We start from the raw sequence: 27,923 nt of genomic DNA, 5'->3' as shown, positions 1-27,923 counted from the left end.
GTGCTTCTGCCACCCCGCGTCACACTGTCATCTCACATGTACGTGTACAGTTCTCATCGAGGACATTTGTTAATTTTGTTCTGAACAAACTTATCCAAGAAAACTTAAGTTGTTTTTCTTTTTTATGTAAGTCTCTTTCTGGCCGGGATCATGGTCCTTGTCTTTAAAGGACTTCTTTTATCATTTCTTGCCAGGCAGCTTCCTGGTGACACAGTCCCTCCGTGGTGTGTCTGAGAGTCTCTATTTCTCTTCACTCTGAGGCTGAGTTTTCAGGACATGGCTGTAGGTTGGGGGGCTTTCACCTCAACACTTCTAAGTGTTTTGCTCCACGCTCTTCCTTGAATACTTTCTGAGCAGTTGGATATATTGTGTCTCTGTTCCCAGAGGCCGGGCTTCTTCCTCTGGCCCCTTTAGGGTGTGTGTGTTTGATGGTGGTTCTGTTTTGGTGTTGGCTTGGCTTTCTCTTGGTGCTGCAGTTTGGATTTTTGGAGGCTGAGGCTGGGTGGAGTTGTTTTGTTGTTCCTTCTGCTTGAAGTTCTCTGAGCCACTTTGATTTGGTACTAGTTTGGGAAGTTCTCCTCTTCTCTTCCTTGGATTCCCATCTTGTCTACATGACACCTCTTATCTTCCCACAGTTCTTAGATGTTGGTTCTTTCTCTCCCTGTCTCCCTCCCCCTCAGCCTCTCTCCCTCTCCCTCTCCCTCTCCTCCTTTCCCTCTCCATCTCCCTCTCTCCCCCTCTACCTCTCCCTTCTCCTCCCCCACTCCTCTCCATGTCTCCCTTTCCCTCTCCCTGTCTCCCTCTCCCTTGTTGCCCCCTCCTTCTCTCTCTCTCTTTCCCTCTCCCTCTCCATCTCCCTCTCCCTGTATCCCTCTCCCTGTCTCCCTCATCTCCCTCTCCCTCTCCCTCTCCCTCTTCTCCCTCTCCCTCTCACTATCTTGCTTTGCTTTCCTGTTTTGGAAGCTGAGACATTCTTTGCTCAGTGGAGTCCAGTATGTTAATGAGCTCATCAAAGCTCTTCCTCATTTGTGTCCCACCATTTTGTGTCTCCATCTCTTTCTGCCTTGTCCCCTCTGCTCCTGCCTGTTCTCCCTCTTTCCTTTAGAGCCCTTGGCAGGTTAGTCGTGGCTGTTTGAGGGGTTCCTGGTCTGAGGGTCCCAGCATCCCTCCTGGTGGGAGTCTAGTGTCTGTGCTTGCTCCTCTCTCAGGCCCTTGCCTTTTAGTCTGCCTTGTAACTCTAGCACTGGGGAAGGGAGCTCCTGGAAATAGGCCTTGGGGAGTGTCCAGGAGTGGGAGGCAAGCTTTCTGTGGCCCCTCCAGCGGGTCCCTGTCTCCTGAGCTTGCATCCTGGGCTGGGAATGTCCCCAGTGCTTCTCCCTGTTGCCCTCTTAGGTGGAACAGCAGGACTCAGGGTGCTGGAGCTGGGTGCCTGCCTTCCCCCAGGTGACACAGGCTCTGGTGATTCCCAGTTGTTCAGACTCTGATAAAGCAGTTTCTCTAGAGGGCAGCCTTTTTAGGAACAGAATGCTCTGGCCTATGTCAGAAAGGTCCAGAAACATGAGGAACCTGGAGACAGTCTCAGTGGGAACACTGAACTCCTGCAGGTGAAACCCACAAAGGTGGAGGGCCCCTGTGATCTGGCGGTGGTTCTGAGTTTTTCTTTTTTCTGTTTCTTTCTTTCTTTCTTTTTTCTTTTCTTTTCTTTTTTTTTTTTGTTTTTGGTGCTGGGGGTTAAACTCAGGACTTCACTCTGCAGAACAAGCTCTGCCCACTGGGTTCCCTCCCTGGAGTTTTCAATATTCAACTTTCCTACTGAGCCTCCAGAAATCCATCAATTACAACCTGCCTTTGCCAAGACTAGTATACACATTTTCATAGCAGCTTTGTTTATAGACAAGAACTGGAAACAGTGTAGATGTCTATCAGCAGATGAGTGGATGCAGACTCCCCAGGCCCAACTTAAGAGACAGTTGATCACTCAAAAATAGGAAAGGGTGAGTTATTGGCACTTAACCTTGCTGATGCTCAAAATAATTATGTTGAAAGAAGCCAGATTTAAAAAAAAATAAAACATGCTGTATGATTCCGTTTATTGAAACTTCTAGAAAGTATATAGTAACAAAAAGCAGATCAGGGGTCACCTGGAGATGTGAGGGGGGATGGTGGAGGTGTGAAGGGATTGCAGAGAGGCAGGAGGAAACTTTTAGGGTGATAGACATGTTGTTTATATTGATTGTGGTGCCCTCACAGCTGATGCATAGTATTGGAACTCAGCAGAGTGTGCTTGAAATGTGCAGGTTGCTGCCCTTCATTGAAACTGTTTTTTGAAATTAGCTACAACCAACAAGGGACAGAGAAGCCCCCAAGTGGTCTCTTCCTTTACTGAAGACGATGATGTAGAAATTGATTGCAGAAGAAATCTCTTTCCTGTCCATACAATGTTTTGAGCTTATCAATGCTTACCTGCTGCGTGGCTAAATCAGTCCTGCTTCAAATGCTGGGCGAGATCTTCAGGGGTGTAAGTACCACGTAGGCAACATGATGCTAAAGCGAGGTCTCTGCCCCCAGATGCAGGTCCCTTCCCTCATGCATCAATCCTTTGGGGATTCCAAGGCCTTTGGAAAGAAAGGCGAGGGGTCCCGGGAGCAAAGAGGGTTGGGGATGTGCCAAGGGATGAGTAGGAGGTGCGCACTGGGAGGAGGACACTCCTCACGGGCCTCCACTGTGCACCGAGTGTTCCACGAGGCTGGTTCAGAGCCAGGGCTGCAGGCCAGGCACATCTGGGGACATTGCAGGTTCAGGGGACTCTGCCGAGCCTAGAGAAGGGGATACTGGTGCTGAGCAGCATATATCAGGGAAATCGGTCACTCACACCTGACAGATCCCTTTCCAGGGCAGACTTGGGGCCCTGCTGCAGGGACACCCAGTAAGGATGCTCGAGGAAATCTTTCTGTCCAGCAACGCGGTGGGGCTGGTGAGGGCTGGGGTCCTAGGGCGAGCTGGCTGTGGCTTTTTACCTGAAGTCCCCCTGTCCCGCCCCTTGATGATCCTCCTGGAGTCGGGCCTCAAGTGACTTCTCCCTTGGCAGCCTTTGGGAGGCACCGAGGAACTGTCTGGGGCCCTGTCCCTGAGGGCGACAGGGCTTTCAGTGTTTTCTGACTTGAGTCTTGGGGAGTTTGTAAGGAGGACTCCAGCCCTCCACGTCTACCCGCAGACATCCAGTGGATGCTAAAGGCAGAATTAGAAGGGCAGTATCTCTGCCTCAATATATGGCCCATCCATCCCCTTTGCCTGAGTCACCTTGGATTTGTTACTGGACCCTGCTGGCTGCATCAGTGCCCACCAGCACAAGGAACAGGCAAAAAAAAAAAAAAAGAAAAAGAAAAAAAAGAAAGAAAGAAAGAAAGAAAAAGGAAAAAATAAAGAACTTTGATCAAACTGGGGAGAAGCAGCCAGAAGGCTTGGAAGAAGCCCCTGACCCACAGAAGTGGTTACAGTTTATAGAAACAAAACCCAAGTGATCTACATATGTGAATTTCCTTGGCCTGAAGAAAAGCAAAAATGGGAAAAACACAGAAAATGCCTAGGCCTATGGCCTGTGTTCAGGCCTGAGGAAGGGCGGGACCCATCTTAGCTTTTCTGGCTCCTGAGGTGGGCGTGGGGTTGCAGCCCGTCTCTATTTTCAGCAGAAGGAAGTTGCTCTTAATTCAGAATCCAGACCCCCGCCCCCATGCAGTCTGTTTCATGTCCCAGGAACAAGGTCTGATTGATGTGCATCTGAGAGCCAAAGCAGGTGACACAGCTCTCCTGACAAGGCACCACCTGGCCAATCCTGGGAAGATGGACAGACCTCACCTGGTCAGGACCACCTGCTTTGGCAGCTGTGCAAAGCCCAAGCCCTTGCCCTCATTCCCCTCTCTATAAAAGCTCCAAGTCATTGTCACCCCCTGAAGACAGGCTAAGATGTGGGTCCCCTGCCTTTCCCGTGTGGCTGCACTGATAAAAGTTCCTTTCCTGCTGGGCATGGTGGTGCATGCCTGTAATCCCAGAGATTCTCAGGAGGCTGAGGCAGGAGGATCACTTGAGGTCAACCTTGGTGATTTAGTGAGACCCTCAGCAACGTAGCAAGACCCCTTCTCAAAACAAGAATAAAAAGGGTTGGGGTGTGCTCAGTGGTAAGGCACCCGGGTTCAATTCCTAGTCCTTTACCTGGAGCTGAAGCTCTCTGCCTCCTTTTCTTTTGCGGGTTAAAGCTTCCCCTGTGCATTCAGTCTCATTGGACTTGGAGTTACCATTGACCCAACTCAGAAGTTCCCATCTCTGGTATCTCCACCTCCTCTTGGTACTGGGGATTGGACCAGGGGCTCTGCCACTGAGCTACATCCTCAGCCCTTTTAATTCTTTATCTTAAGACAGTGCCTCAATAAGTTGCTAAACCTGGCCTCAAACCCACAATCCTCCTGCCTCAACCTCCGGAGTCACTCTAGCACAGGTGGGTGGCACTGTGCTCGGCCTGTGGTTGCATTTGGATGCAGTCCAAGCTGCTGCAGGTTTGAGGAATGTTTTGTGGGCATCTATATAACAGTACCTGGACGGGGGTGCTTTCTGCAGGGTGCGCCAGACCCTCTCGCTGTTTTTTTTCTGTGGATGTCTGCCTGGCCTGCAGTGGGTTGGTCACAGGACATTCAGGAGAGATCTAGGGCACTGGGCAGTGCCCTCCATCCAGCAGGTGACCTGGCAGGAAGAGCCCTTGCAGCAGGGAAGTGGGGTGGCACTCTGTAGGTGAAAGCACAGAGCTCTCTGATGACTAGTGACTAACACAATGTGAAGCAGAAACATCCCATGAACTTCATGTTCAAGTACAAAGCTGGCTACGATGACTGGGTGGCATTGCAATCTCCTGAAGGTCCTTCTTGGATTCATACAAAAAAAGAGAGCGAGGGACTAAGGGGCAGGAAGGAAACACAACTTTTTCAAACACTGAGATCTGGAGTCCAACTCCTGCCATGTAGTCAGTGAATGAATGGATAATAATTGTTTTTACGGGACCATGTGACCTGGGGCTGGTCGGCTTCCTGTGGGCCCTCAGCATCCCCATCTATAAAGCGGGGTCACAGACCAAGGGTGCTGTCAGCTTTCTGTTGCTGTGACAAAGCATCTGAGAGAATCCCCTTAAAAGGAAACAGGGTTTCTTTTGGCTCATGGCTGCATAGGTCTCGGTCCATGGCACCTTAGCCCTGTTGCTTTGGGCCTGTGGCAGCACAGTAGGACATCCTGGCAGCTGGAGCACATGACAGAGGAGGCTGCTCATCTCTGGGTAACTGGGAAGAGGGTGGGTAGGACTGGTCTGGGTCCCAATATCCCCCTCAAGGTCACACCCCTAATGATCTCATTCCTTCCAGGAGGCCCCACCTACTAAAGTTTCCATTATGTCCCAAGGGCCACAGGCTGGTGACCAAGCCTTTAGCACATGGGCAATGGGGACATTTGAAATCCAAACCACAATACCAAGTGATCATTAGCTGGGGGCTAACCCCTGGTCTCCGGGCCAACCCCTACCCACAGCCCAGGCCTGGGGAGATTGACTGCATTCTGCAGGACACCCACTGCAGGCAGCTGCCTCAGCCAACATGGAAGTCCTTAGCAGAGGCTCTTTTATTTCATGGGGGGTGGGGGGTGGGGGGTGGTACCGGTGATTGATCTCAGGGATGCTTGACCACTGAACCCCATCCCCAGCCCAATTTTGAATTTGATTTAGGGTCAGGGTCTCACTGATTTGCTTAGTGCCTTGCCATTGCTAAGGCTGATTTTGAAATTTTTGATCCTCCTGCCTCAGCCTCCTGAGGTGCAGGGATTCCAGGAGTGCACCACTGCGTTGGCCAAGGGGCTCCTTTTTCGCAGTGGGGTTTCCTTGCGAGAAAGCTGACCCTGTCCTGGGGTCATTAATGATTTGCCCACACAGCAGTGCTTTGTTACTTTTCCTTTTCTCTGGAGGGCAACTCAATTCATAACTAGTAAACATAGCCCCACATGTTCTCTGATTAAGAATAGTGCAGAGCTGGGGGGCAGTGGTGCATGCCTGTAATCCCAGCAACTCTGGAGGCTGAGGCTGGAGGATGACATGTTTGAAGCCAACCTTAGCCATTTAGTGAGGCTCTGAGCAACTCAGTGAGACTCTGTCTGTAATGAAGTATTTTAAAAAGGGCTGGGGATGTGGCTCAGTGGTAAAGCACCCCTTGGTTCAACCCCTGGTACCAAAAGAGAGAGAGAGAGAGAAGTGAAGAAATAAGGGAAATCAAAACTCAAGCTAAGATCTTAACCCTGCAAACGCAGCTGGTAGAGAAACGTGCTGACTTCAGGGCTATGAGGATTCACCTCACCAAGACTCAGGTAGCAAATGCTCTCCAAACCTGTCACCCTCAGGGCTGGGTGAGCTCCGCGGTAGAGCACTTGCCTAGCATGTGCAAGGCCCTGGGCTCAATGCCCAGTGCGGCAACAAAAAGAATTTCAAAACCCTATGTGATCCTCAGGTCCAGGGAGAGCAGTCAGAGCAGCTGTCTGCCCCTGAGACTGGGCCTGGGAGGACTCACTGGGAGGATGCCAGGGGGCTCATCAAAGGTCCGGGGAATTGCCACCAGTGCGGCCAAAGTCACTCCTAGATGGCAAAATGAAACCTGTGAGCCACGTTTTCTGTGACTCTCAGGAATCCCTTCCACACCTCTGTCCTTAAAACAGGGAAGAGTAATAATGTCACTCAGTCCCTTTGTACTGCTGGGACCACAGTGTTCTTTAGAGGAGATCTCATGGCTGCCCTGGGTCACCCCCTGCTTCACATCCCCTTGGTGACCAGTGGTCTCTTCCCACCTGAATGCTGTCCAGACCCGACTCCTGGGGTGCAAGCCTTCCCCTCCACCCTCCACCAGTGCTCACCAGCTGCCCTGGGGCATGGGAGGCTGTGACCCAGGCTTGGGTAGGGCTTCCCCCTTAGCCAGAGCCGTCCTGAGAGCCCCAGGCTGCAGCCCCAGCCTGGAAGTGGCTGCCTGGAACAGAGCAGGAGGTTGCTCCCTATGGCCCCTCTGGTCCCTCTCTTCCTCCTGTTGAAGGAGCATGTGAGGAATGGCTTGTCCTTAACCCTGTGCAGAAGCTTCCAAAGAAACCGCTTCAAAGCCCTGGAGCAGGGGAGGGGGTTTGGAGATGGAGCCATCTTAGAAGAAATGGCAGAACTTCAGAGATGAACAAGAGAGCAGGAGTTCCAAGCCTCTTTCGATGGAGTTTCTAGCAAAACAGGATGTTGCTTGCAGGAGCCAGATGCAAGCCAGGCTCAGATGACCCCATGGAGAACCATCAGGCGACCAATGGCCACTTGAAAACTGTATCGTAAAAGAGCTTCCAGTCCTGAAGCGCAAACTATGCCAGGGGCCTCCAGGCTAAGTGACAGAAGCAGGCACACAATGACACATGGCCTGTGACCTCACTCATGGAGAGTATAATACAGTTGTACCATAGAAGTAGAAAACATTATTGTGACCAATATTTTAATAATGATGATTATTAGGATGGCCTTTCATGTTGGTTGTGATAATTGACAGCTGTCATTTTACAAATAATGTTGATCAAACGCTCCCTCTGGGCCATGCTCTAGGCCAGCCACTCTACCTGCCTTGCCTACCTGATCCTCACAGTGTCCCCAAGAAGCCAACACAACAAACCAGAAAGCACAATGTCCCTGCTAGCAAGTGCAGGACCTAAGTCTTGAACCCAGACACAGAGACCAACCAAATTAAATGAAATATTTACTGGAATACTGGTAGAAATCTAGGAGAAGAGGCTGTGGCCTAGAAATGGGGAGGGTTGGCTTCAATCCTCAAAACCCAAAGCTGTCAAGATGGTTCAATTGACCATCCACGTTAGAAACTACTCTCCAACGAAATATGCCCCAAACATTGTCAAAACAGAGGGACTGATTGGGAGGAAATGGCAACCCAGTATAACAGGAGGCACGAGGAGAAACACAGATGAGCACTATGCATGGGAGGAGGTCACTGGAACACAGCTGGCAAGAAGATGAACACAGGCTCAAATGATGTGTTTTATTTATTTATTTTTTACCAAAATTAAGGATGTTGATAATATGTGCTGGGAGGGGATAGGAAGATAAGCTTTTTTCATACACTTTGGAGGCACATTTAACATTATCCATGAAACTTAAAAAATGCACGAATGCTATGCTCCCTACAACACAGAAATTCAGGTCTTGGGACGTGCCCTGGGAAGCTCCCAGAAGGAAGTTCATTTCAATGCCGTGTTAAATTATAAGACATGTACAATGCAATGGCCATTGGCAGGAAGTCTGTGGCCACAGTGAATAAGGAGGCACGTGCTGACTGCAAGTTCTTAGGACCTGTGGGTGGAAAGAAGACCCTGGACCACATGTTTCAGCTGTGGGACACAGACACAGCCCTGAACATAGGCTGGTCCAGCGGCACTGTGCATCTCTCCAGATCCACACAGTGTGGAAACCGCAGCCATCACTTGGCTTTAGGGACAGTAGCTGAGGTGATTTTCTTTTCTGAGAGATAAGGGACCACGGGTGACTCCCTAATAGACAGATGACCAGAGTCACCTCTGGGGAGAGTCTGGGCCAGGAAGTGATGGGAGAAGAGGAATTCGATCATCTGTTTCCATTTTTCTGTGATTTGGTTCAAGTGGCAAAGCGGTGCTATTTATTAATTAATGGATCAAATAGGTTCATCATTGTTTTAGAGTACAATTAGGTGCCTTCAAACTTTAGGCTACATGGGCACATTTGAGAACGGTTCCAGCCATTCTCTCATCCTTTGGGTCATTCCCCTCCTATGTCCTGTGAGACATTGTCTATGTGAGGCTTTAAGAAGAAGAAGAAGAGAATATTCTGTAAAGAAAACCTTATGATCTGTGCATTATAAAATTGAATGGGTTCATTCAGAAATCAGAAGTTCTATTGAAAGCTATTTGCATGAGGCAAATAAAACTTATTTTTAGGCATCCTGGTGAAGACAAGGTTTTATCTTTATGTCTCATGTCTGTGTTTTTCTTTTTATTTGTTAGAATGAAATTCATAGGTTGGCTGACCATTCTATCAGATGTGTACCTAGATGACATTTCAATTACCCACTTTTACATGGTAGACATTTTGTACATGAACACTGCCTGTCTGCAACTTTTTTTCAAACAGGACTGGGCTCAGGAGCCCAAATACCAATGTTAGCTGGAACATGTTCTCCAGTTTGGCCTATCTGTCAGTATTCCCTGAGGTCACCTGTTCCATGAGCTTCGTTACTCCTGCTCCCTCACCAGCTTTCATAGAAACCACATGCTGTCTATGAGTCAGAGACACCAATCTCACAACATAGCATTCTTTGAGTATCCAAAGTCCCACTTTTCACTTCGCCATGCCTGACATTGTCGGTAATATTTATCGGCAAATGTGAGATTTGCAAAGATCCAATTCTATGTGCTCCTTTCTCAAAGAGCCTTAGGCAGGGCTATAGCATACATAAATATGAAGTAAAGGCATAGTTTTTAAAATGTCATCCATCGAATAGTTGACACATGTCTGAGATATTTTTTATTTTGGAGGAGGAATTATTTAATAGGGAATTCCAACAGCTACATGATAGTGAAATGAGAAGTCTTGCATCCATTTTGTTCTTTGTGATGATTTTGATGAGTAAGGATAAGATACTTCCTTGTTCCAATGAAGATGTTGCCCACTTCTGTGAATGGATGCACCGTGTCACCCACTACTTGCATATCTGCATGTTGTGCTTGACATTAACATCGTACTTGGCAGGTGGCAGAAAGTCAATACTGAAGTTAAGCTCTGGTGTTCTAGCAGCTGTGCTGCAGATCCTTGGTGTGCCACCTTCTGCAATCCATGCTGCTCTGTTCATGTTCCTATTGACTCCCTGGTGATGAGCATCATGGTCTCCTGGTCTTGAGAATGGCCAAGCATTTCTCTGTGAATGTGGAAGGTGGGCATGTGGAAGGCTTCAGGGAGGAGGGATCATTGATCATGTACTCTAATCCATATGCCTGTTTAATGACCTGTTTTTCTTCTTGGGTTTTAAGGGAGACACTGCCCTCAAACACTTCTGTGCAGCTGGGAATGCAGGCTTCTGCTTCACCTTGAAGGAAGCATTCCTGAATCCTTTCCAGAAAACATGAGAAGAGAGAGTGAGCCTCTGGTAACATGCAGGTTCCTTGCATTGCCCATGGGCTAGAGGAGAGAAGAGTTGCTTCATGAGATTTGATCCCCTTTATCCTGAAAAGTTCCACATGGAGGTGAGTCCCCAGCATGTTTAGACATCATTTCAGACATCTTTGTTGATGGAAATGAATCACACCCCCTGATGATGTAGAAGAGCTAAAGATGGGTTTGCTATGAATTTTCTATTTCATTTCTCAGGGCCTGAGTCAAGCCAGCCATTGTGCTGTCAGCGCATGAGCTGCTGGTCAAATGTGAGGAAGTGGTCTTGCTTTATGAAAACACCACCCTGAGTCAGTGAGCCAGAGGCAGCCTGGAGTCCCTGTTTTTCTGTAAAGGCAGATTGCTGTGGATGGCCTCTGGCCTCGTCATGCAGCCCTGCTCAGAGTAGGGGATTGAGGGTCCAGGTAGATCCCAGTTCCTTTTGACCTTTATTGCCATTGGGCCGCCCCAGGGTCCTTGGACTCTACCTGGTCTTCTGGCCTGGGTCAGGGGATGTGAGGTTTGGAATCCCCCTCTGTGGCAGGATCCCAGGCCCCCCAGCCACTTGAGGGCAGCACATCCTTCCCTAATTGTGTTAGAGGGGGAGGATATTCCCACCCATCCTCATCCATGCTCATCCCACATTTTGTAGCTTGACACCTGAGGACCTTTATTCATTGACTTACGCTAAGATAAGTCAATCAGCAGTCTCCCAAGGATTTACATTGTGGTAATTGACACCAAACATCCGTTTTGTAATTCAACCATTTTGGAGGACACAGTTGAGTGGCATTAAGCATGTTCATGTTGGTGTATAGGCGTCACCACCATGCATCTCCAGAACTCACATGGACATACTCTTGCCATCAATGCGGAATTCTAGTGCCCTTGAGGCCCAGGAAAAGAACATTGTACTTTATCTTTTTATGAACCTGATAATTGAGAATCTGAGATAAGTGAAATCCTACAAAATTTGCCTTTCTCTGGACACGATCATTTTCAAGGGATGCAGTTCACCCCCACTCGTGGGCATATCAGGTCCACTGCTAACTCTGCGGGTGTTTCAATTGCACTCTCAGTGACAGTGGTGACTGTGTGCACATGAGCTGTGTGTCCAGCTCAGATCCCAGGATCTAGGGTCTTTGGTTCCACGCAGCCTATAGGTTGCCTTTTCCTCCAGGTGTCTGCAGGCCAGTGGCACAAAGGCCCTGGGCCTGGTGGTTTCTTTAGGTGAGTGCAATACGTGTCCACAGTGTCGTGGGACATGATGGACTATAAATAGAAGCAATGCCTGGATACTCCTGGGATCTCAGTAGGCTCAGCCTGTGTGCTGAGAATTGTTGTGACCTCCTAATTAATGGTCCCCCAGAATCCCAGAGAAAAGGGCAAGTCCAGAGCAGTGGAACCTCACTGTCTCTGAGAGAACTTTTGGGGTGGGGGGCCGGGATACATTGATGTGAGGACTCTGATGCAGAGTCACGTTTTTCGAATCCAGGTAGAGGTGCTCAGGAACAGCCTGGGCTGGCACGTGGGTTCCCCACCTCCACACCTGTGGAACATCTTGGGGCTCTGATTAGCACAGCAGCCTGACCACGTGAGGGCATCTGCTGTCTCTGCGTACAGTGAGCTGGGTTTTCTTCACTTCTCTCAACAATTCCACATAACACCAGCTCTGAACCCAGAGTCCTGGGCACTTAGTTGAGGCTCCATCAGCTCCCACCTCTCTCTACCTGACAGAGCCCTCCTGGCTCCCTCTGCACTCATTACATTGAAGATGAAACCCTGGAGGGTGGGACTTCCCGTCATCCAGAAGTTCCCAAACACATTCCACTGTTCCTGGAACTCAAATGGTTGGGGGGGGGGCACAAGCACCCTGGCATCCATGTGTGGGAACCATGGTAGTATAATCAAGAAACAGGAAGGAGAGGGGTTGGACTGATCAGTACAGATGGCAGGGCCTAGTACAGAGTGGAATGGAGAGTTCTCACCCGGGGTGATTGTTGTGATGTGCACAAATGCTCTGCTGGTGCTGGGGTGCCCGCATGGTTTCTGGGGTCTTGAAAGGCTACAGATGCCCACAGAGTGTTCTCAGATGCACAGTGGAGGCCCGTTGCAATATGAACATGTGGAAGAAGTAGGAGACCCCCTTAGTGTGGAGGTGCCATCTAGAAGGCAGCCTCACTTCTCTGAAAAAGTTGATTGGAAAAAAAGGGTCCGTACCTGTGCCCAAAGGGCCATATATGCCCCTGGAAGTTGGTGGTGGAAATAGTTCTCCATCCATTAATCACTCCCTCACTCACTAATGTCTTTGTGTCCTTGAGAAAGGCTCTCTCTTTCCTGGTTTTCCTGAATAGAAATCCTCTTGCCTCTTGGGTGAATAGGGTTATGGGTTGTGCAGAGGGTGGTGGTTTACTGAGCATCTTAAAGACTGTCCTTTATGGAGCCTAATGATCCCAACTGGGGAATGAGGCCAGGGTCCTAACTATGGTTAGTGTGAGGACACCATGGGTTCAGAGAGGGAAAGAAGGACAAGGGAAACTCAGATGTCCCTTCATGGCCCCTGGAGTTAGAGGACTTACCCCTTTGCACCTGGGATCAGGAGACCTCATTTCCTCGAGGACACGCACACTCAGACGTTAATCTTGAGTGTGGGTTCCTTTCTTGGGTCCAGGGCTGTTGTTAGCCACCAGGAATGACAGTGCTCTCCATGCTTAGTGGAGCCAGTTTTTGCCAGGAAAGAGCTTGTGGTCACGCCTTGTGCGAAGCATCCCACGCCAGGGGCTCCCATCCCTACATTCCTGTCCTGAAAGGAAACCACTCAGAGGCAAGGTGGGTCCAACCACCTCCCATGTGTTCACTCATCACTGTGTTCCAGCAGTCACCCCAGTTAACAGTCCTGATGGGATTGGATGTGGCTCAGAATGTCACCTTCATGAGCTCTACCCTGCCACAGCTGCAGTTCTGCAGTGGGAGAAACTCAAAACTTCAGAACACATGCACATGAAAGAAAAGAGCAAGAGCCAGAGCCCAAACAGGGCCACATGTGGCAAGGACAGCTGTAGTGCCTAGGTTGGGACTCAGAATGATGTCAGTGGGGTGGCATTGCTGCTGACACCAGCATGATAACAGAGAGCCAGCCCTGCTCATTTTGCGGAGCAGTGTGTTGGGGAAGGCAGAAGAAATTGAGAGGCAGGATTGAGTTTGGCCCTAGGAGGAGGTTGGGTAAAAGGCCAGTGTGTGTTGGAGGGCCTGGGCAGATAGAGAGAGGCCAGGGCACACCCCAAAGCCTGGAGACTGCACTTGATGTCCAGGGTTGTGAAACACCACCTCCCCTCTTACTCACAACTGAGAGCAAGGGGCATTGATGTGTTCAGTTTGTGTGCGGCTGCATCCAAGGTGGCTCGGCTAGGCACCTCTGTTTCCTCGACTCAGGAGGCTGAAAGTCCAGGCTCCACGGAGGCTCGGCTGGGAGGATCGGACTCTGAGTTTATGCCTGTGTTCCTGGTAGGATCCATGTTGGCTGAGCCTCAGTGTTTTTGCAATGAGAGGATGGGTGACTGTCATGTCTTTATCACAGGACACCCTTGCTAAATGGATTTGTTTGCTCTGGGGAGGAAAGAGAGAGAGGGGAGTGGTGCTGGAGACAGGGATGCAGACAGGGGTCATGGACTTGGCATAACTCAGTCTTGGAGGTGATATCCCATCACCTGTACCCACTTCAATTCCCATGAATCCAGAGGCTGAGCCCCCTTGAGGTGAGGGGTGAACCGGTTCTGGGCAGCAGGATGCTGTGGTACCTCGGAGTCTCTGTGAGACCCCAACACTAGACACACTTGGCCCTTTTGAAATCTTAGGAGAAGCCTTGGGAAGTTGTATGGCAGAGGGGAGCAGCCTCTGCATCTCAGTCCCCTCCAACTTGCCATGGTGTAGAGAGGAAACTGCAGCCACGATGGGACGGACATTGGCCACGTCCCTGTGTGGGACACAGGCCTGATTGAGTTGGGGTGCATTCTTTGTCTCTGCCCTTCTTGTGATTGTCCCATCTCTACATTTGTGCTTTAGCCACCTGTGAGTCCCATCTCTGATTTCAGAGAGAATAGAGGGTGTTATGGGCCAATAGACACAATAAACCCTAGAGATTAGATGCTACCCTACTTTCCAGAAAAGACTGGGCACACCATGAGTTGCACAATGATGGGACCAGGGTCCAAAACCTGCTGAGAGGGAAGGACTGGTTGTGAATGCATTTTTGAAGGCTCCAAGCTGGAACTCTAGTGGCACCAAGCAGGGCAGATGTTGGTGGGGATGTTTGGGTAGTTGTTGGTGAACACCTGCGCACCTGAGATGTTTAGGCATGGAGGAGAAATCAGCAGCTCATAGGGCTTTTGAAAGTGGTCTTATGTGAAAAGAGGCTCAGGTATGGGCACAGGAAATGACATCATTGCCTTGACAATGGATCAAACAGAACATGGAACCCTGGTATCCAGGCACCCACTTAACTGACCAAGCCATCCGAGCTCATTTGGTTGGAGAAACTGGAGTGAGAAGGATGTTCTCCTGTGGTTACAAACAATGCCGAGCCTCAGGCTCCCAGGAATCTCAGGGGGGCCAACTAGCCCTTTTGTGGATGCACTGGGTGAGGCTTCATCTTAGACGCCAGAGCCTCTGGCAATTGTCGCAGAGGAGCTCAAGAGTAACAGTGAGTAGCACAGGGCAGGTGAGCCCAGCAGGCCCTCTAGTCTGATCCCTGATGAATGGCCCAGGACTGCTATTCTGACTGTGTGTGTGTGTGTGTGTGTGTGTGTGTGTGTGTGTGTGTGTGTGTTTGTACTGATGGGAACTGTCCCATTGTGCTTTGACTCTAGTGTATTGGCACAAGTCATTTTTCTGTTTGTCACCATTTCCATTTTAAACCAACATTCTTGGTCCCAACCCAGGGTGAAAATGATGAGAACACGGAGGAGCCCTTCAGGGTACAGAGCCTTGAACTTTACAGGCAGGACCAGCTGAGGAATGAGCTCCTGCCTGTCATTTGTGGGAGGAACCTACATTTCAGCAGCAACATGGGGTTAATCTCCTGGGATTCCATCCCCACCCAGCAGGTGCTGGATCTCTTGTTCCCAAGGTAAGCACCAGACCACCAAGCCCAAGTGTGTAGCCCCCTCATGCCTGGGTCTTGGGGCTGCCGTGTACCTCGCAGGGACCCAAAGGTTTGTGATACCTAATGAGATAGAGGACCACACTCATAGTGGAATGTCAGTCCCAAATGGGACGAGTCCTGGAGGTGCCTGCCACAGCCTTGCAAGGGGAGTGAACTCCCCTCTCAGGCAGAGAAACCATCCTGACTCCAGCTGATCCAAAGAGGTCTGTGGAGCATTCCCCACACACTGGGCACCACAGCTCAATGGTGTGCACTGAGCTCATTCCCAGGTGGACTCAGCGAGGCCAGGTGGTCTTTCTAGTGTGATATTGGCTTTGTGAAGAATGTAGATCTGTGCCAGAGGCGTCTCAAAACTCAGGCCTTGGGAAAAGCACTTTTGGGTTAATAAAGACATGTTAATTTCCATAGTGGGACAGAGCATCCTAGCTGGGACATAGCTGGACAGGGGCTTTGGACATGGTGGCTCCCACACCCAGAGATATGTGGGAATCAGCAGTTTGGGCTCATTCACTGATGAACATGGAGAAAGCACCCACTGTGTGAAGATACGTTTCCAGTCACGTTTCATAATTCATTGAAAAATAGGGTGCAAATGACTGCCATTTTGTCCCTTTTCATGGGGGTCAGCCTCAAACCGCAGGTGCCATGAGTACATATCCTACATGTGACTGCATCCCTGACTCCATGGGGAATAACTGCACGTTGTCCTCTTCAGTGACTATGGTGGACCCGTGGACCAACTTCAACATGGAATGGGCTTGGGGTCAAGAGGGTGGGCTCCTGTTTCCAGAATAGGGACCTGCAAGGTGATTTGACTTGGGAAGGCTGAGGAAAGACTGCTCTCCCCAGTGTAGGGTCAGAGGTTTTCTCTGGAGGCCGTGACGAAGGCAAGGCCAGGGTTTTGCTGACTCCACACCTTCCTCCCCACAGTGCCTCACCTTCCTTCCTGGGGACCTGGGTGAACCTCTACTCCGAGGCTTCCCATCAGCCTCCAGGCTTTCTGAGTCTGCAGCAGCTGCTATCCATGTGGCTCCTGCTGGGAGGCTTGAACCTGGAACACCAAGCACACCACCTCCTGGCCGCAATTGAAGATGGCAAATCAAGCCAGGCAAAGCCTGAGAGCCAGGCGGACTGTGGTGAGTACCTAAGGGTATATGAGGAAAGGTCCGACTCTTGTCCCACTGCAGGGAGTCTGTATGCCTGGTGTTGGGCTGGAAATTAGGACAAGCCTTTGTCCATTCAGGAAGTGACCCCAGTCTGCAAAGAGGTCCTGTGTGGGCTAAGGGCCTGAGTTCTTCCTGGCAGCAGGGGTATTGTCTGTCTGTGGGAAGGTCAGGGCAAGGCAGTCATGTTGGCATCTTTTCTCCTCTAGCTACATGCTCAGTTTCTGTCACGGCTCCTCAGCCAACCCCAGAGCCAGAGCCTTCTCCCAGGGAAGGGGCAGAGCCAGAGTCCAGGACATCAGGGGTCTCTACTCGGTCCTCCCCAAGGCCCCAATATAACAAGCGGATGAGAGGCAGGTGCCTCATTCACGTCTACCTGGAAAAGGAAAGGACAACACAGTATAGGAGCATCCTGGTGAGTCTTCGAGCAGGGGAGTCTCCTGGGAGCCCACAGTGGGGAAGACCGAGTCCACAGCAAACACTTTGGACTAGGCCTGTCTTCTTGAACTGGAGCTTCTGGAAGGTCAGGAAGGAGAGCAGAAAGTGAGCAAGAGAGAGGCGGGAGAGCAGCAGCATGCCAGGTCTGGGTGCGAGTGGGCCTGCGTGTTTTGGGGTGTGCAGGTCAGAAGTGCAGGAGTGAGTGCTGGGTTCAGAGGAGGTCAGAGAAATATCGAGGGTACAGGCCATCCTCTACTGACCTTGCTAATGAGGAGGAGTATATTGAACCGTGGAGGTTGAAGCACAGGAGTTGGCAGTCATTTTCTTGTGTGGGGGAGGGGATATGTTGCTGGTTGAAGGGAAGGGAGCCATTGTAGAATGATTAGGGTGGGTAGGTGTGGGTCACAGAGAACTGGGGGCCTTGGAGGGGCCCATTAGTGTCCTAGTTTGCATGTATGTGAATAGAGATTTAGCGGCTCTCTCTGCAGAATTTTCCTGGGTGTGGAGTATCCATCATGAGACTCTGGTGTCCACCTCCAGGGGAGCCATGTTGAACCACTACACCTGCTGGGTCTGAAACTGCTGACACCCCAGCAAGCACTGACACTCTCGAGCCCAGCCGCTTCCATGCCTATCATTAAAGAGTCCTAGTGTGTGTTGTGCCCTGGCTGTCAGGACCAAAGCAACTAGGGTTTGTGCCTGGTCCACACAAAAATGCAGCTGTATCCCAGACCAGAGCAGGGATATGGAAGTGCACTGGACCATTCCACCCATCTTGATGGGACTAGAGTGTGTCTGTACAAAGTCTTTTGGTCCTTATTCCCTTGTCCCTGTAGGGCATAGCAGGTTGAAGCAAACTCTTGTACCAAGATTGGACTAGAGGCTCATAGGAAGACCCCCACATGATCACATGAAGGCCTCAGGTAGCAGGGTATCAAGATGGTTCCCTTGTGTTGAGAGCTCACTTGTCTCTGATTGTCCTTGAGCACTGTCCTCTGGGTAGCTACTCCCAAATTCCCTCTCTGATGAGCTTTCTCCAACCCTGCTCAGGTGACCTGCCAGGACAGGGCTCCAGTCATCATCCGCAGGGCCTTAGATGCACACTTGCTCCAGCAGGAGGACCCAGAAAACTACGAGCTTCTGCAAATTCTCTCGAACCATCAGAGTAAGTGGAACCATCAGAGGGTAGGGAGCAGTGAGTCACAGTGGGCTCACGATAACTGGGAGCCAAAACACAGTGTGCATTGACTCAGTGCCCAGGATGAGTATGGTAGGACTTGTGCATAAAACAAAGTGTAATGATGGGGCATCAATCTGCAGGTTCTTCATGTTCCCCAGGGGCTGTGGACCTGCCTATCATGTGTTCTTTCCCTGGCCTGAGGAGGCATTGCAAAGCTATTATCCACAAGGGGCCAAGAAGAGAGCCTTCTTTGTCTTGTGTCAAAGAAGACAGACAACCACAGGGTGCCTACTTTGGCGACCTTTCCTGACCTAGTTGAGTACATGAGAAAAGCAGTTCAATGAAGAATCATTTCTGGTTTCCAATCTTTCTATTCATTGCAAACTGAGTCCACTTAGGACCAGAGGCCATTTCTAGAGAGAAGAGTGTGGTAGAATAGAACCCTTCACAGCTTGTAAACTCTTCTTGGAGAGAGAGAGAGAGAGAGAGAGAGAGAGAGAGAGAGAGAGAGAGAGAGAGAGAGAGAGAGGGAGGGAGGGAGAGGGAGAGAGAAAGAAGAAGAAGAAAGAGGAGGAGGAGGAGGAGGACGAGGAGGAGGAGGAGGACAAGCATGAGGAGGACGAGGAGAAGGAGGACATGGAGGAGGAGAAAGAGGAGTAGAAAAATGAAAATAAGTTGAAGGAGGAGACCATGAATAAGAAGGTCAAGATGACTTTAAGAAAGAGCATGAGGAGAAGATGAAGAAGAACAAGAACAATAAGGAGAAACACAAGCCGAACAAGAAGTATAACAATAAATTGATTAAAAATGTGAATGAGAATTATACTCATGAGGAGAAAATGCAGAAGTGGGGAACTCAAGAGAAATATATATCTCTGGATGGCACAGCCCTGCTGTGGACATCCTCCACCTACGCTCAACACACCTCCAAACCAGACCCCTCCAATTATTGTAGCCCTGTATGAGTGGATGAATCCACTGGCAAGGTGGAGGCACCCACCATCAAGTGCTTTTCCCCAAACCCACCTGTGATCATTGCTGCAGTGTGGAGAAAACCTTGAACACATGAGTCTTAGGGGACCAATCTAGATACAAAGTGTAGCTGTTTGTCTTTGGTGGGTCCAACGTGAACTAAGAGGGTCTAGGGTACAAGGGGCTATTTCCTTGAAAGGTGTTCCTGTAGGGGACCTCCTGTGCATAGAGGGTCCTCAGGGAGGAATCAGTGGGGAGTCTTTGGTGGAACAGTAGCTGGATTCGGGGGCTCTCAGGTCTGTGTGTGAGACCTGAGCTGGCAGAGGCTCTCAGTTGTGGGGGATGTTGGGTAGTGTATTCCTTGAGTGTCACCTACCACGCCTCTGCCCCTGCCTCTCCAGAGCTGAGGATCCCTGCAGATGGAAACGTATATTACGCCCTGGATGGCAGAGTGGATTATGACTTTCTTCTTCGGGAAACAGCTGCCAGCAAGTTGTTTAAAGTCAAGCCAAAGGAGGTAAACAGCCACCTTCTTCAGTCTTTACTCCTGGTGCCACTCCACATCCTCCAAGGGGACAAGAACCTCAGGTTCTGGATGGATGTTGTAGAATGCCCACAGAGCCAATGCCAGGCTGGGTGGGGTGCAGGTGCTGGGCTTTGCTGATGTTGTCATCCCCCACAGTTCTTGGAGCCTTCTGTGGCAGTGGCATCCAGGATCCCAGCAGCTGTGAGCAGCAGCTCTGCGGTGGCTGCAGGACCATTGCCCCAGGCCACCCAAAGCAATGAGTGGTGCATGAGAAAAGTCACCAATAGCAGCTCCTCACCGCTTCACTCCAGCGAGCAGGTGGAAGACAGCCGCTTTGTCCACGTCCTCCTAGAGGGACAGAGCCTGAGGGAGACAAAGCGCATTCCGGTAAGCCTGACAGCAGGGCTGCCTCCTGGGTGTCCACACAGTGGAAGGCAGGAGACACAGCTAACCCTGGGGCTGTGGTGGGAAATTAAGAAGAGAGAGGTCAGTCTTAAGGGCTTGCCCTGAGGGGGGAGAGCCTCAGCATGCCCAGCTGCAGCGGTGAGTGGGCCTGTGTATTGTGGGTGTGGCAGGCCAGAAGTGCAGACGGACAGATGAAGGCATCTGCTGTGGACAGATGAAGGCAGAGATATGTCCAGGGTGCAGGCTGCAGTGCCTAGAACTTGGTATTCTCAATGAGTGAGGTTGGAGCAGAGGAGCTGGCAGTGACTTGTCACATGTGTAGGAGGGGGTGTGTTCCTGGTAGCAGGGAAGAGAACCTCCTTAGCATGACTAGGTGTGGAAATTTGGGGTCGGATCACCTGGGGGGTCATGCCACAGCTTCGGAATGTCAGCCTTTTCATGTAAGTAAATACAGAACTATAGGGGTTCTTGGCAGAATTTCTATGGATGTGCAGTAGACACGCTAATGCTGCAGGTGTCCAGCTGCAGAGGAGACATGTTCAGTGACTGCCAGTGCTGAGTCAAGTACATCATTAGAACCAGACCCGCACCGAGCTTCCAGAGCCCAGGGCCTCTCCAGGCTATCATGAAGCACTCAAGTGCACACACTTGTATCTGAGTCTGTTTTGTGTAGTGGCAGTCAGGACCAAAATTTTCAGTGCATCTGCCTCTTCCACCCACAAAGGCAGCCTGCATCCCAGAGCACACTTGGTGCGCAGATCCCTGGCCCATTGCTGTCATCTCAGTGAGATGAGAGTGTGTCTGTGCATAGGTAGTTTGGTCCTTTGACCTGAGTGAAATGTGGCTCCCCAGGGGGAGGGGAGATGGCAGGTACAGGCAGATATTTGTACCAGGATTGTTCTAGTAGCACGTTGCAAGAAACCAGGGGGTATATGGAGGCCACACTCAGGTAGCAGGATAACAAGATTGTGCCCTTGTATATGTAGCTAACTTTTCTCCTGAATGTTTGACCACAGTCTTCTGGGTAGCTCCTCTAAAAGCCATTCTCTGATGACATTTGTCCCACCCTGATCTAGGTGACATGTCAGGAGAGGGTGACAAGCCTCATCCGCAGGGCCTTGGACCAAAATTTGTTGCAGCATGAGGATGTGGACAACTTTGAGCTGCTGAGAATGATGTCTCTGCATGAGAGTAAGTCAGACAATCAGACAGTGGGGAGACATGATCCACAGTGGGCTCAGGATAACTCACAGCCAAGAGAAAGTGGGCCTTGGCCCTAAAACAGCCAGAGTGTGGTGGGCCTGGTGCAGGAAACCAAGTGCAGTGATGGGCGTGTCCAATGTGGAGGTGTTCAGTGCGGCCCCAGGGGGCTGCTGGACCTCCCTAAACGTGTTCTCCCCTGGACCTGGTCTGGCAATGCAAAGCTAATATCGATGAGGGCAAGGCAGAGAGAGAGGCTCAATCCATCATCAGTTTGGTTTATGGCTCACTGATAAGGATGCCTTCAAATGAAGAGGAGCAGAGCTTGGGTCCTGATTGGATCAGCATTGCTATGGACGGAAGCCGCACAGGTCCCAATCCATGGCCAGGATATGAGAAGTCCTGCCTACTCAAGAATGTCAGGATTGCAGCAGCTGGGAACAGGACTCAGTGAAGAGGAAGTCAAGGCCAGGGGACAGCCTGTTTGGGTTCTATTTGGAACAATTCCAAGTCCTCTGTGCCTGGGTGCCCATCTCCTGGAGATATCAGAATGGCCAGGTTATTATTCCTTCCAGCAACAAAGAAGGGCATCTGAAGAACAGAGGCCACAATGCTGAGCTGTCCACAATGCCAGTGCTCTTTCCTTTCTTGTGAGCCCGACACTCCTAGCCTCCACCATCCCAGCCTGTCCACAGTAGAACCCACCATCTGTCGGGCACGTAAGTGAGTTTTCCCATTTTCACACACCGCCTCATTTGAGTTGGCTCTGTCTCACACATGAGGAAGACTGAGGTGCAAGGAGCTGGGCAAGGGGCAGTGTCTGCGAATCTCAGGGACTTGGGAGGCAGTGCAAGGGGATGGGGATTTCCAAACAGCCTCAGAAACTTCGGGAGACCCTTTACCCAAGTCAAAAGGCCTGGGAATGGTCTCAGTGCTTAAGTGCCTCTGGTTTTATCCCTAGTAAAAAAATAAGCCAGTCAAAAGGAATTACCAAACCGAGAATCTACAAAGGTGATTTTAGAAACAGACTTTCAACCCAAGCATCAGTTGAGAGCAGGCTCCAGACCAGGGGAGGTTTGTGTGTAACAGACGTCAAAAGGGAGGACTCCGGGGGGCCTGGAACCCACTAGGTGTGATGGCATCTATGCCTTATGGCAGGAGGGTGGCAGTGATGCTGGCCCTCTCCTAGATTTTGGAAACCTTGTTTTCATTGGGGAAGCTTTATGGAGGTGGAATCTATTTTAGCAATCCTGGTCCAGATGAGGTGCTGACTACCACAGGTAGAAGCCTATCCAGAATGTGGTGTGTGTTATTCAGTCTTTCCTGACTGTGACAATGACAAAGAAAGGAAGTCACTTGTCTTTGGTCTTGGTTTCACTCCTGGCCATTGATTGAGAACTGATTTCATCTTGGACTACTGAACAGAGGCTGCATCTGGGCAGAAGAGTGTGATAGATTTGAACTCCTCAGGACGCCCCACCATTGCCAGAGAAAGAAGGAGAAGGAGGAGGAGGAGAAAGAGACACTCCTGAGTGGGGAGAGGATCACACGATAAAGAGCAGGAGGCAGAAGAAGAAAAAGAAGGAGGTGAACAGAAGGAAGGGTGGAGGGAGATACACAAGAAGAAGAACAAGAAGGAATCATGTAAGAACAGGAAAAAGACCCAGAAAGAACTACAAGAAGATGCAGGACAGAAAGAAGAGCCAGAAGTAGAACAAGAACCAGAATAAAAGTACCAAGCAGACAGCTCCTGATGAGAAACAAGGGGAAGGAGAGCGATCCTAGAAAACAATAGAGTTCTCCAGGGCACCACCCTGCTGAAGTCCTCCCATGTCCATGCCCAACACACCTCTGATGGATACCACCTCCCCTCCGCGTATTCATCCATGAGTGGATTCATCCAGGGCAAGGGGATGAATTCGCCCACCATCCAACGCTTCCCTGAATGCCCATGTGTGAGCATGGCTGCCCTGGGGAGAAAGGCCTAAGCACAGGAGCCTTTGCCAATCCTGATGCAGATCCTAGCAGTGTCCCTTTGGCAGATCCAACCTGCACTGAGAAGTTCTGGGCCCAAGGTGCTGTTTCCATTGCCAGGTGCTCTTTTGGTTTAGAATCCTGTACATCATCTTCTCCAGGGAAGAATCACTAAGGAAGTCTTTGGTGGCACTGTAGCTGGATAGGAGGGCTCTCAATTCTGGTGCAGGCTCGCCCTGGCGGAGACTCTCAGGGGTTGTGGGTGTTTTGTGGTATAATCCTTGAGTGCCACCTAACAATTCTCTCCACTTTGCTCTGCAGAAATCAAGGTCCCTGACCACTCACTGATGTATCTGTCCATGAATCCACAAATAAAATATTATTTCATCGTGAGGAAACGCCGCGAGGTCAAGGGAAAGGAGGTAAACACCTACCTTATTCAAGCTGTACTTGTGCTGCCATTCCACTCCCACCTGGGGAAATAAGAAGCCCGAGCACCTGGACATATGTGCTAGAAGCCCATAGAGCCAACTGACAGGCTGGGGTGGCTTTCTGTTTCTGGGTTTGCTGATGTTCCATCCCCCACAGTTCTCAGAATCAACCTGCAAGTCCTCCAGGCCGCTTTCCCACAAGCAGGTGGGAGACACCTGCTTAATTCGTGTCCACTTAGAAACACAAAGTCCAAAGATGGCCAAGACTGTTTTGGTAAGCCTGGGAGCAGGGGTGTCCCCTGGTGCTTACACCTGGGTGGGGAGCAGACACTGGTCCAATACCATGAACTACTCATGCCCTCTTGAATTTGGAGCTTCTGGATGATCAGGAGGATAGATGGGAATCAACAAGGAAGAGGTCAGTGTGAAGGGCTGGAGCTGAGATGAGGGAGAGCAGCAGCTTGTCCACCGCCATGTCTGAGGGAGTCTGTGTGTCAGGTGGCAGCATGCAGTCCAGAAGGGCAGAGGCAGGTATGGGTGACAGATGAGAACAGGCCAGGACCTAGGTTGCAGGTTCCCCTGTATGGGATGCTGGCCTCTATGGAGCAGGACACCAGTATGAGGTTCTGCATGTTCCTTGAACAAGGAGCTGAGAGGGTCTCTCTGCAGAGTCAGTATGGATGTGGAGCAAGCACACTAAATGTCCAGGTAACCCAATGACCACCCTTGCCGGATGAGGTGCCCTCGTACACCCCAGCCAGCACTGAGCCTCTGGAGGCCAGGAGCTCTCATGGCTATCTTTCGTCACTCCTGTGTGTGGTCATGTTCCTGGGTCTGATTTGGGCCCTGGCAATCCAGACCAAAGCCTCTCGGTTTTGTGCCTAGGCCATTCCCAATGCCGCCTGCATCCTCGGGCAGACCTAGGATCTTGGAGGCTATTGTCCCATTCCTCCCAACTTGTGGGATGAGATTGCATCTGTATGCAGGTAGTGGGGTCCTTTCACTTGGAGAGAAGTGCAGCTCCACAAAGAGCAATGGCAGGTCCAGGAAGTCCTATGTACAAGGATTGGGCTAGTAGCCTATGTGAAGAGCCCACGCGATGAGCAGGAGGTCAGCCTCAGGTAGTAGGGTCATGGATGTTGCCCTTGTATTTAGAGTGGAGGTGCCTCCAGAATGCCCCTGCCCACTGTCCTTGAGTAGTCACTTCAAGGCCCATTTCCTGAAGGCCTGTCTCCCATGCTGCTCCAGGTGACCTGCCACGATCGGGCTCCTGTCGTCATCCGCAGGGCCCTCGAGCTACACTTGCTTACTCAGGAGAAGCCGGAGGAATATGAGCTGGGCCAAATCATGTCTCACCGTCAGAGTAAGTGGGACAATCAGGTGACAGAGAGCAAGGGTCAGGATGTGGACTCAGGTCAACTCTTAGCACCAAAGAGTAGTCTCTGACCCCCAAGAACACTCCAACAGGGTGTGTTGGGCTCATGCACAAAGCCAACTGCACTTCTGCTGGTGTAAGCTCTCCAGGTGTTTTGGTATACCCCAGTGGCTAGTGCGGCTCCCCCACCAGGTGCCCTGCCCTGGACATGAAGACGCATGCAAAGCTGACATCATTGAGGAGTGAGGAGGAAAGCCTCTTTCCAGGAGCAGTATGGTTCTGTGGTCTGAGATAGGAGTGGTTTCAGAGGAACATGGGCATGCATGGGCTAAAGATGGAACTGGCATTTTGTGGACTGAAGCAGTAGGATTGAAAGCCTTCTGTGTGACAAGAAAACCACTGCCTGGGCAGAGCATTGCCAAGATTCTAGCAAGCAGTAACAGGATGAAATTGGGAAGAAAACACAGCCTGGGGGACAGCTTGAATCATCTGTTTTTGCATAAATTCCATGGTCTTCCGCACCTGAGTCCACTAGCCAAGGAGTGATCCCAATAGCCAGGTTATGATCCCTAACTAGAGTCAGATGAGGGCTTCCTGAGCACGTAGCCACAGAGCTCATCTGATAATAATGTCAGCGCTTTTTCATTGGTTGGTTGGTTGGCTTTTGTGAGCCAAACACCTCAGCAGCCATTATCCCAGCCTATGTACGCTGAAGACCACCATCCCAATGAGTTCTAGGATCACTTGTCTCCTATCTTAACCTTCTGTTAGGTTAGTAGAGTCTATGGAAGAGGAAGTCTGTCTGGGGCCTTGGTAGCCTAAGAAATTCATAGCAGAGATCCCCACATCCAACCCAGAAGGGATGGAGAACAGGCTCTAGGTTAGAGGAGGGCGACAGGAAAGAGGTGTTCAGAGGAAGGAGAAGCTGGCTGTTGTATTCCCCCACTCGGGGTCATGGCACCACTGGGCCATACACCATGTCGGAGGGAAGCAGTCCCTTTGCTGGTCTTTGGAATCATTGTTCTCAGCAGGGCAGCATTTGGAATGTGGCCTCCATTCTCAGAAGCCTGGTTCACATGGAAGCAGGCTCCACCAACGCAGAAGCGTGGCTCTAATGTGGTATCCGTGCTGGTCAGCCTGTCCTCACTGTGGCCATACTTGAGAATCCTAGGCCTTTTCTCTGGGTTTCACAACTTTCTCTTTGGTTGTGCACTGAGGCTGTCCATAAAGCTCTAGTGTGTGGCAGTGGACAGCTCCTCAGCCTTTGCCACAAAGGCATAGACTGGGAGAGAGAGAACAAGGCTGGGAGAGAGGTAGAGAGAGAAAGACAGAGAGGAGAAGGAGGACCTCTACTTGGAGAATGAGGATTCAGTGGAGCCAACAGGGACAAGGTACTGTTGCCCAGGGCGCACTCCTGTTTAGGTCTTCCTCCAAGCATGCTCAACCTTTCTTCCAGTCCCTCCCACCTCCCAGTAGTGTATTCATCTTGAATGAGAATTTCATGTTGACATCAGAGCACTCACCATCCAATGCTTCCTTCCAAACCCACCTGTGAAGATGGCTCATGTGGGGTCTGAATCTTCGGCACTTTTGTGGGAGATTTCAGATGCAAACCCTAGTGGTGTGCTTTGGCAGACGCAAGAGGACCTGGGATGTTTTGGAGTCCAAAGCCTTTGGTAGGAACAGACATTAGGTGTGTTGAAGTGCTCTGCCTAGTTCTTCCTCAGGGAGGACTGTGGAGGCTGTCTTGTTGGTATTGGTGCTGAATTGGAGAGCTCTCAGGTGTGTGGCTCAGTTAGTTTCTGGCACAGGCTCTCAGATGTTGGGGTGTCCCAGGGAGCACCTCCCGAGCCACCTTATTTTGTACACCCCTCTCTCCCCAGAGCTGAGGATTCCAGCGCAGGCCAACGTATTTTACGCAAAGAACCCTCACACAAAACCCAACTTCGTGCTGAGGAAAAGGAGCCTCTCCCAAAAGAATGATGAGTGGATCCAGCCTCAACCTCCCTCTCGTCCTGCAAAGAAGGCTCCAGCCCTCCTGAGGATGCTTGCAAAACCATTCTGCTGCTGTGTGCCTGGGCGGGGCTGAGGCAGCCCAGGAATATTTACATTGATTACTATTGGCTTCAAAGTTTGAATCTATAGTTTGCCATTGTCCTTGACCTTGTTTAGTAACACAGTTGTTACTCTATCCTGTATTTGTTGTTTCCATTAATATATTATTATTTTAAAATATATATGTTTTTGTTACCTGATCTACTGTGATGATTTGTTACCTGATCTACTGGTGATGGTTTTTGATCAAAATTGTGCATTTGATGACAATGAATGCCGTGCATTTAGGAACCTGTAGACTCTAGACAATGAATGAATGTCTACTGTTGCATGGACTGGTCTGCAGAGTCCTGTAGCATTTGAGCTTGTGTGAGGGCTTCATAGGGCTTGCAAAAAGTCCAGGTCAGATGGTCCTGCATGAAGCTTAGCTCCTAGTGGTCTCCTCCACAGCATAAGGGCCAAGGAGAAACCCACTTCCACACAGAAGATGGGAAGCTACCTTATGAAGGTGATCGTAGGTGTGGGACCCTCTTGCTAGGACCCTTTTTCTATTGGGCCAAAACTGTGCTCTGAATGTGATTGCTGAGAAGAGCTTGGAATTTCCTGATTGAAACAGTTCATGCAAGCTGCTTCCACTTGCAGGAACAAAGTGTGTTCTCGTTGAGCACTTTGGGGTGTCCCAGGTTGCACTAGAGTGTGTCAGAAGCACTTGTAATGATTGGCATTCACGGTTTCACATTGAAGCCTCTGTGCCATCTGTCAACCACTGATGGCTGCAAGTGGGTACCCTGCCTTTCAATGAGTTTTCTGAAAAA

The 27,923-nt window shown here is 50.4% G+C and overlaps 1 protein-coding gene across 1 annotated transcript; it reads left to right on the top strand.

Moving 5' to 3' along the window:
* The first annotated feature begins 51 nt into the window (after positions 1–51).
* LOC144368995 (uncharacterized) lies at positions 52–27,306 on the top strand. Its single transcript, XM_078028022.1, has 13 exons — positions 52–2,518; positions 10,111–10,323; positions 15,166–15,353; positions 16,320–16,525; positions 16,762–16,967; positions 18,041–18,155; positions 19,544–19,659; positions 19,825–20,055; positions 21,150–21,264; positions 23,569–23,669; positions 23,836–23,952; positions 24,927–25,041; positions 26,937–27,306. The coding sequence occupies exons 2-13, from the start codon at positions 10,282–10,284 to the stop codon at positions 27,140–27,142; spliced, it is 1,758 nt and encodes a 585-aa protein (XP_077884148.1). The 5' UTR covers positions 52–2,518; positions 10,111–10,281; the 3' UTR covers positions 27,143–27,306.
* The last annotated feature ends 617 nt before the right edge of the window (positions 27,307–27,923 follow it).

This window comes from Ictidomys tridecemlineatus, chromosome 12 (genome assembly GCF_052094955.1).
Source record: "Ictidomys tridecemlineatus isolate mIctTri1 chromosome 12, mIctTri1.hap1, whole genome shotgun sequence".
NCBI lineage: Eukaryota > Metazoa > Chordata > Mammalia > Rodentia > Sciuridae > Ictidomys > Ictidomys tridecemlineatus.
This window is presented reverse-complemented; position numbering and strand designations above follow the sequence as displayed.

Excerpts from the sequence above, each read along its gene's own strand:
- LOC144368995 (XM_078028022.1), top strand. The coding sequence starts at position 10,282 with ATGAGATTTGATCCCCTTTATCCTGAAAAGTTCCACATGGAG. Across the intron at positions 20,056-21,149 it reads GGGAGACAAAGCGCATTCCG|GTGACATGTCAGGAGAGGGT; the intron begins GTAAGCCTGACA and ends ACCCTGATCTAG. Across the intron at positions 21,265-23,568 it reads AATGATGTCTCTGCATGAGA|AAATCAAGGTCCCTGACCAC; the intron begins GTAAGTCAGACA and ends TTTGCTCTGCAG.